The sequence below is a fragment of the Citrus clementina genome, unplaced genomic scaffold (genome assembly GCF_000493195.1).
Source record: "Citrus clementina cultivar Clemenules unplaced genomic scaffold, Citrus_clementina_v1.0 scaffold_9, whole genome shotgun sequence".
Classification (NCBI taxonomy): domain Eukaryota; kingdom Viridiplantae; phylum Streptophyta; class Magnoliopsida; order Sapindales; family Rutaceae; genus Citrus; species Citrus x clementina.
In genome coordinates, this window is record NW_006261964.1 from 5,430,470 (window position 1) to 5,438,973 (window position 8,504).

Sequence of the window (8,504 nt, forward strand, 5' to 3'; positions counted from 1 at the left end):
CGTATTTTGCCGCCATCGCTTTTTACCACGAATTAACTTTGCTAGGATTGACTCTCACTATTTCACGTGAACAGTAATCGTATATGTAAATAGTGCCGTATATGTGAACAATACACTGACTCCAAAAAATACAACTAGTAGTTCTGATACCACTGTTAAATAATCGACGGGTGAAGCTAGGTCACAGCTAAAATGAAATTGGAGAGAAAATGAAAAACAAACACAAAGAGGGCATCTGAAATTATGTGGTTCAAATTTTAGTCTACGTCTACGGGCGAATACAGAAAGAAAATATTTTACTATACTGGAAAAATTACAACTTCTCTCTAATAATAGGAGAGAACAATTATACTCTCTCTATAATTAGGAAAACTACTCTCACTTTTCGAAACCCCAATTATACCCAACACTCTCAATTTAAGAGCAATTATATTTAGTTCTCAAACTTTTAGCTCTCTCAAAATAGATGAAAAAAACTAGGGAAAAAATAGGATGATTAAAATGAGGGGGGTGAGCCCCTCTATTTATAGCCAAAATTGGCTATTATTTTATTTTTTTTCTTGTCAAAATTTGCTGCAGCACCACCATTTTTCTACGTTTCGGCTTCGTCAATGTCAAAGTTGTATGCCAACAATTTTGCTTCTTCAAAGTTGCTACAGCCCATTTTTATTTTTCTTTGTTCAAAAAGAGCTGCTTCTAGAATTTGACAGCCATTTTTCTTGACATTAACTTCTTGGTTTATGCAAATATCATGTAACTGCAAAATATTGTACTGTAATATTTTAACACAATGTGAGTCTTTAATACAATATGATGAGAGATGCCAAACACGACCTATATTTATTTCCTCTTATGAAGTTCGCTTGGAAAAAGTGAAAATAAAATGGACCTGCTTGTGTGGGATGGCCCAAAACTGAAACATACATCCAGCTTAATATCAATGCTTCCACCCAATTAGGAAATGGGTTGAACGGGCAACCACCTGACCAATGGCCCAAAACTAAAAACATATATGTTCGGATTAATTTCAATGCCTCCACTCGTACGTTTTGACAAATGTCATTGCACACCAACAAGTTTGGACGTCATTAAATCACCACCCAACTGTCACTTTCGCATGTTAGTTGAAGAACCGCATAATAGTCAATTCCATCATTAAATCAAATCAAATTCAAATAAAAAAGAAAAGTGGTTAATTTACAATTATATAAAGTCGTGCATGAGACATCAATTGTAGCCATCAAATGAGTTGTGAAACAAGTACTTTTAGAAGTCATGATGAAGTCTATAGAATTTTCTAATTCTGATAATTTTATTGAAATAATAAGGATTTGACAAAGATGAATAAAAAAATTGATAAAGTTTTTTCATAAAATGGAATAAATTTTACATCTGCATTTGCTTTTAATTTTAGAAAGCTCTTATACTTTTTTATTACTTAAATTTTCTTGCCACCTTATCGGTTAAGGATGGCAAAAGGCGGGTTTGTGCTAGGAGCCCATTTTAAGATAAGCACGAGGGCAGTCTTACATGTATATTAAGGTTGTGGACAATCTTACTGTTGAACTCACGAGCTTTTTTAGTATAAAATTAAAAAAGCATGAGCCGGAACTTCATTATAATTTCCACAGCTGCTACATGTATATTTTTTATATGAAATCAGTTGTGTGGGGGCTTGTAGGGTGGCTTGTGTTCTGGGAATGGCTTCCCTACTATAGGATGTTCGAAAATCGGTGGCTTGTGTTCTGGAAACGGCTTCTCAATCTTGGGAGGCTTGTCAACCTTCGGAGGCACGTAAACCGGAGGCTTTGGGAATAGCTTGTCAATCTTGAGAGATTTTGGGAATGGCTTCTCAACCTTCGGAGGCTCGTAAACTGGAGGCTTTGGTAATGGCTTCTCAGTCTTGGGCGGCTTTGGGGAAGGCTTCTCAATCTTGGGATGTTTGTAAAATGGTTTCTTTGAGTAATCAGCAAGAGATGGAGTGGCGAAAAGTACCACCACCCCAACGAGCAACACCAGCAAGTCTGTGAGAGACATCTTCTATGCTTTGTTTTCACTTTTTGTGATGGTACGAGATCAGAAACCGGTTCCCTTTTATAGTGCTGCTAATGTAACTGCTCTTATGTGAACAGTCATAATATCTAACACTTCCATCACCATTTTATTATCTAACATTATAATGACCGTTGTTAGACATAGCAATCGTGGTTTGTCTAGCTAAAAGATATAATATTAATAGTAATCATGGTTCTTAAAGAACCGTCATTAAAAGTAAACACTATCAATAATCGTTGTTAAAAGTAAAATCTAGTTAATAATTTGTTCATCGTTACTACCACAAACAAAGAGGAACAACATAGACATGCATGTACCTTTGATCACTAATACGATACCACTAATACTAGAATCTATTTTTCGATCTTTTAACGCCGACTCCTGAGCCAATAGCTCTTATTTCTATAGTAAATATTACTAGCTAGTCCTATTATTTATATCACTCATGGCCTGGAGGTTTAGGCGGTGGTGACTTGCACTTATCCTCCACTGTTTCTGCTTGAGTAGGCTTCGTAGGAAATTTCGATTCAGAGGAGGATTCGGCTGAAACACTGTTTGATGGGTCGAAGCCATGAGGCGGGTGGCAGTGGCAAGCATTTGCAAGAGTAGAGGTGGCAGTGATCAGAAGAAGTACCAGTGCGAGGAACATGAATAGCTTTTGCTTCAGATTTGCCATGATTTAGTTGACTGAAGTAAAATCACGGAATAAGAAGGATGAAGAAATTAGAGTTACTTGCGGATTGTTATATATCCGGGAGGATTCGTTACTGCTCACGTTGTTCATGCAGCTTCATACGTTACAAATTGTTTGCACGGAAACAACGCGGCTTAAATATATGTATATTAACTTTTTCTGCCAAGTACTCCCGAGTGTCCCAGTTCCCTCCGCTAAATCAATGCTTCCTAAAAGTGGGTCCCACTTCTAAATTAAAAATGGTGGGACAATCCAATGTTTCACAGGTCGGACTGGTGCTACTTAATCAAGACTTTTTCTTCTCAGCAAGTACACAGTGTACCATGCTCGGGAACGTTTGCGTTGCCAGAAAAATAAATATCGAGGTTTTGGAAAATAAAAATACCAAAGAGACTAAAGCCTGACAAAATATTAATAAAATGAATTATTACATAGTGTGATTTATCATTGTTTTTCTGAAAGTTCTATCAAATATTTCTATATTTGAATATATATTTTTTTTTTAACCCAAGAAAGGAAATAAAACACACCATTGGAATGTCGTTTTGTTGCCATGGTACATGAAGTCCCATGATGTACCAACATCATTAATTTCTCAAGGATAAAACAGCACTAACTTATTAAATTATTCATGCTCAAGAGTAAATCAAAACAAGAATCTTAAACAATACTCGAACCAAACTCGGCAAACTCCATTGAAAATAATAATCATAATCAAATTATTCATGCAAACTAATCATAGTTTTAGCAGTATAGAGCCATGCATCACCACTTGTGGCCATCATCACCGTTCTCAAGAGAAGTCTTTGGAATTCTTGGCGGAATGGTTAAAGATGCCGATGCCACAGAGTATAGTTTTTGCAGAATTCTTGGTGGTATGGTAAACGGTGCCGATACCACAGTGTACAAATTTTTAGCCGCACTGGTACCACGGTGTACATTGGCTCATTTTTGGTTTAGAGGACTCAACAATTGAGTTTGGTATGCTCCGAGATTTAGCAGGGAAGGGAACCGTGGGAAATAACAAAGAGAGGAACAAGACCATAATCGGAACTGACATTTTGTTTAGGGTACAGAAAAAAATTGGAGCAAATGTGGATTGTTAAACAATATGTATTGAGTGCCCTAAGTTCTTACATCTTCACTGAATTTACCATGTATGAACGTTTTTATAATTGTAACATATATAACATAATGCATACGTTAGTCGAAGTTATGGTTAATTAAAAACTGGACTTGACACCAACAAAGTGTTGGCTCCACTGGCAATGGAGTCCCCTTAAGTGGCTTGACTGGGTTTGCTCCCCAGTTCGAGTCGCAGGGAAGTCGCATTTGTTGGGAGAACCTGTGCCTCCCGGTTCGAGCGGGGACTTCTAGTCTGGGTTGTGGTACGGGCTTAAAGGTGCCTCCCACAGTTGGGGCCCTCCCCAGGATACCTCGTGGATAAGACCAAAAAAAAAAAAAAAAAAAACTGGACTTGACATATTTTTTAATACATAAAATAGAATTGTTGAATTCCATTAGGATTGCCATATATACCACCATCTTTTCATAAATGACATGCCTACATTAACATGTTAATTATATTTTCTCGAGGATATTAAATAATGCAAATTTTAGTTATGGATTTGGAAAAAAAAAAAGGATTTGAATATGGATATCTATCATCTTATAATACCCAACTTTGGATATTTGCCATCCTTAAAAAGAATCCAAGAAAATAAAAATGTTACGTTTCTTTGGATTCTAATGAAACTATAGTAGAATTAATCATTATATAGTATAGTATGTATTATTATCTGTTGGAGAATGAATCTCAAATCTGCTTTCTTATCGGAGCACGACAAGGCAGTTACAGTTTTAGAGGTGGAGTGACATGTCAGAGGAAGTCTTCAAAGAGGCTATATGACAAACTCCCTGTGTCGGTCGCATGAACAAGAAAACACATATGATCGAGCACACGAGCAACTTAATCAAACGGTAGTTCAGGTCGGCGTTTTAATCAATATGTTCAACAGAACTTTGACACGTGGTCAGAGGCAGCTTTAAAAGGCTGTTAAAGGGGTTATGAGCGCGGGAAGCAGCTGAGGTTGTTGAAAAACCCAGGGATCATGAGCTGGCGTTTGGGAGATCTTTCTAGATCAGATTCTTTGTGTATAAATAGACTCTTGATCTGATATGTCGAGTGTGGAATTCAGTTACACCTTCTCGGTAACTCTGTATCTTGTAAAACTCTGGTTCACTAAAAGCTTGCTCATCTTTTCACAGTGGAAGTAGGCATTCCAGTGGCCAAACCACTATAAATCTGCCTTGCATTGCTTGTTCTGTTTTCATTTTTCTTTGATTTGCATTAGCTCATCTTGGTTAATTCAATAATATACTTCAAGGTCTGTGTGATCAATTGCTGTTTTGAGGATCAAGAAGTAATTAAGAGTGGATCTTGGTGAGCCAAAACCGCTGCTTTACTGGTTCTTGGTTCAACATTATTGTTATTTAACACAATTCCTCTCCACTTTTCATGCGATGAAGATTATATCTACAAAATCACTACATGATTCTAGTTAGGAAAATTAATTCACATTAGCTGAGAGTATATAGTTACTGGAGTAATAATATAAACTTAAGGCAACCCTTAATTCATGAGCTAACTTTTGAAAATAAATAGATATTGGAGTCAATCTTGCAACTATCCATGAGAAGTCACGAGGTCTCACTTTTCATTACTCTCATTTTAATTAGCTTTGATAAGAATTGCATAATGAATAATAGCTCATATTTACTTAAGGTATAAAAAATAAAACTAAGGAATCCATGAAAGAATACGAATACTACCACTAGCTAGAATTAAATCAAGCTGTTGAACCGATTACTTTTACCAACTAACATTTTAATTTTTATCATTTTACCACCAAATCTTTGAAAGTGATTAAAAATTTATCTAATTTATGTTAAAAGACTATTTTACCCCTTGATTTATTTAATGATATTGTCTGATAAGATGAAAAAAAAATTTGAGAATCAAAGATTTAGAAATCATATATATTCACTGCTAAACCTTTTGAAAATAAATAATAATATTAAGAAATTATTGTTGCCTTAATTGTTATTTTAATATTTATATTTCTATCAATTTTAATAAATACATATCAATTACAATAAGATAATTAATAAAATAAAAAATTATATTAAGAAACTAATTTTTTCTTAAGTGTTGGAGGTGTTCTTTTATTTAATAAAAAAAAATCATTTTGCCTCTATATGAATTTTCTCACTTAGAGTAGTTTTGTATTATAAGAACAAAACTCAAAAAAAGCAAAAATCCTAAATGATAAATATCCCTTGTTAATTAAAAGATTGACAGGGAATTGCAACTTTGATCGGAAACATGATGATTCATTTTATTATCCATTAATAACAACATAAACATACACGTGTCTGTGATCAGTGATCACTGGTACCATTCCACTAATACTCCTGAGCCGATAGTTCTTCTTTCTATGGCAAATACTACTAGCTAGTCCTATTACATCACTCATGGGCCATGGCCTGGATGTTTTTGTGGTGGTGATTTGCATTTATCCTCCAGTACTGCTTCTGCTTGACTAGGCTTCGTTGGATATTTTGATTCAGAGGAAGATTCAACTGAAACACTGATTGATGTGTCGATGCAGCCATGGGGCGGCTGGCAATGGGAAGGATTTGCAAGAGTAGAAGTAGCAGTTGTTGTAGAAAATATAAAATAATCAATAAAGGTATGTGGCAAAAAGTGATGCTCTTCAAGAATGAGAGCAAGAGTCATGCTCCCATGGAGCAAAACCATGCTCCCCAAGAATGGGGAAGAGGAGTCATGCTCCCCAGGGAGCAAAACCATGCTCCCCCAAGAATGGGGAGCAAGAATCATGGTTTCTAAGAGTGGGGGATGACAAAAGTCATGAATTCTAACCCGTGGAGAGTCTTTACTCAATTTTAGATTATGAACAGCACAAAAAAAGCCAAATCCAAATAGAAGGGCTATTGTTGAATCAAGCTCAGCAAGATAAGAGTCAGCAATGGAAGGACATTACTTAGTCCAGAAATAAATTAAATAAAGTTTGACACAGATACAACCTATAAAAGATAGAAATATTTTATAATTAAAATCTAAGGGGATAAATGAGAGTTAGGAAGGGTTTAAATTAAAAAAAGACTTTATCTATAGAAGGTTATAAAAGCAGAGGTCTCTTATAGTATGAGAGGGATACTAAAAAGAAAGGAGTAAAGAGAGGGAAATTTGAATTGTAATCGCAATCTTAATAAAAAATTTATTTTTTACCCATGGATGTAAGCAAAAGGCCGAACCACGTTAATTCTCTGTGTCTTTTTATTATATTGCCCACATCCAAATTAATTCTTTAGTTGACCAGAAATCTACGTCAACAGCAGTGATCAGAAGTACCAATACAAGGAACATGATTAGCTTTTACTTAGATTTGCAATGATTTATTTAAAGGATGAAGAAATTAGAGTTACTTGCGGACTGTTTTATATCAGGAAGGGTTCGGTACAGCTCATGTTGTTTATGTAGCTTCATGCGTTACAAATTGCTGCATGGAACCAACTTGGCTTAAATATATATTATTAATTTTTCTGCCCCTGTTCGCATAAGAAGGAAAATCCTAAAACAATAAATATTATAGAATCCTAAATTACCTAAAATAACGTCCTACATCAGTCCTACGATGCCCCCAACATCATTTCTCACGGATAAAACAAGATTAATTGTGCTAAACAACATGCTCAAGAGTACATCAGAACAAGAATCTTAAAGACTTAAACAATACATGAACCAACTCCATTGAAATAATAATCATAACCAAAAATTCATACAAATTTATCATAATTGTTAGCAATAGAGAGACATCGCTACTTGTGGCCAGTTTCATCACTGTTCTCCGCAAGAGAAGTCTTTGGAATTGTTGGTGGTACGGTGAACAGTGCTGCTACCACTGGGTACAAATTTTAGCTGATACAACGGTAAGCAATTGAGTTTTGTACGCTCCGAGATTTAGCAGGAGAGAGAACTGTGAGAAATAACAAAGAGAGGAACAAGATCAGCATTGGAACTGGCATTTTGTTTAGACTGCTGAGAAAAATTGGAGCAATTGGGGATTCTTAAATAATAGGTGTTGAGCGACCTAAGTTGTTACATGAGTTTGTTGCATCTTAAATAATTTACCATATATGACGCCATGCTTTAAAACCATACCATATATAATATAATATAATATAATGCATACGTTTACTTAAAGTTGTGATTAATTAAAAGTTATACTTGCCTTATTTTCGAATACGTAAATAGAGTTAATGATTCTATTAGAATTGCCATATATAACACCACTTTTTAAAAAATAGTATGTCTACATTAAAATGTTAATTATGTTTTCTCCAGGAGTTTAATTAATAAATATTTGGATATAGTCACATGGCCTGTGACCAAGTTGTGAACCACTACCTTCAAAGTTAAGCATGACTATAAGAGTAGTAGTTCGAGTCCCCATCGACTTAACCTCCCTCAATTAAGTATAATTATGTGGAGATTATTTGTAACTCTTTTTCCCTTGCGAAATATGAATAGAGCAGAGACATCCCTCCTCTATGAGAGTTATTTGTCTGGGCATGTACTTTCATAGAATTTAATGTAATAATGTAAGTCCCAATTATATATCTGATTGTAAATATCAGTGTAATGAGTTGGTGTCAAAGCAGTTGTAAATAT

General features: G+C 35.1%; 1 protein-coding gene across 1 annotated transcript; it reads right to left on the reverse strand.

Moving 5' to 3' along the window:
- Positions 1 to 1,659: 1,659 nt before the first annotated feature.
- Positions 1,660 to 2,037, reverse strand: LOC112098748 (repetitive proline-rich cell wall protein 1-like). Its single transcript, XM_024185215.1, has one exon. It carries the CDS (start codon positions 2,035 to 2,037, stop codon positions 1,660 to 1,662), a length of 378 nt encoding a protein of 125 aa, XP_024040983.1.
- Positions 2,038 to 8,504: the final 6,467 nt, after the last annotated feature.

What these genes read in the sequence shown, in the direction of transcription:
- LOC112098748 (XM_024185215.1), bottom strand. Translation starts at nt 2,037, where the DNA reads ATGTCTCTCACAGACTTGCTGGTGTTGCTCGTTGGGGTGGTGGTACTT.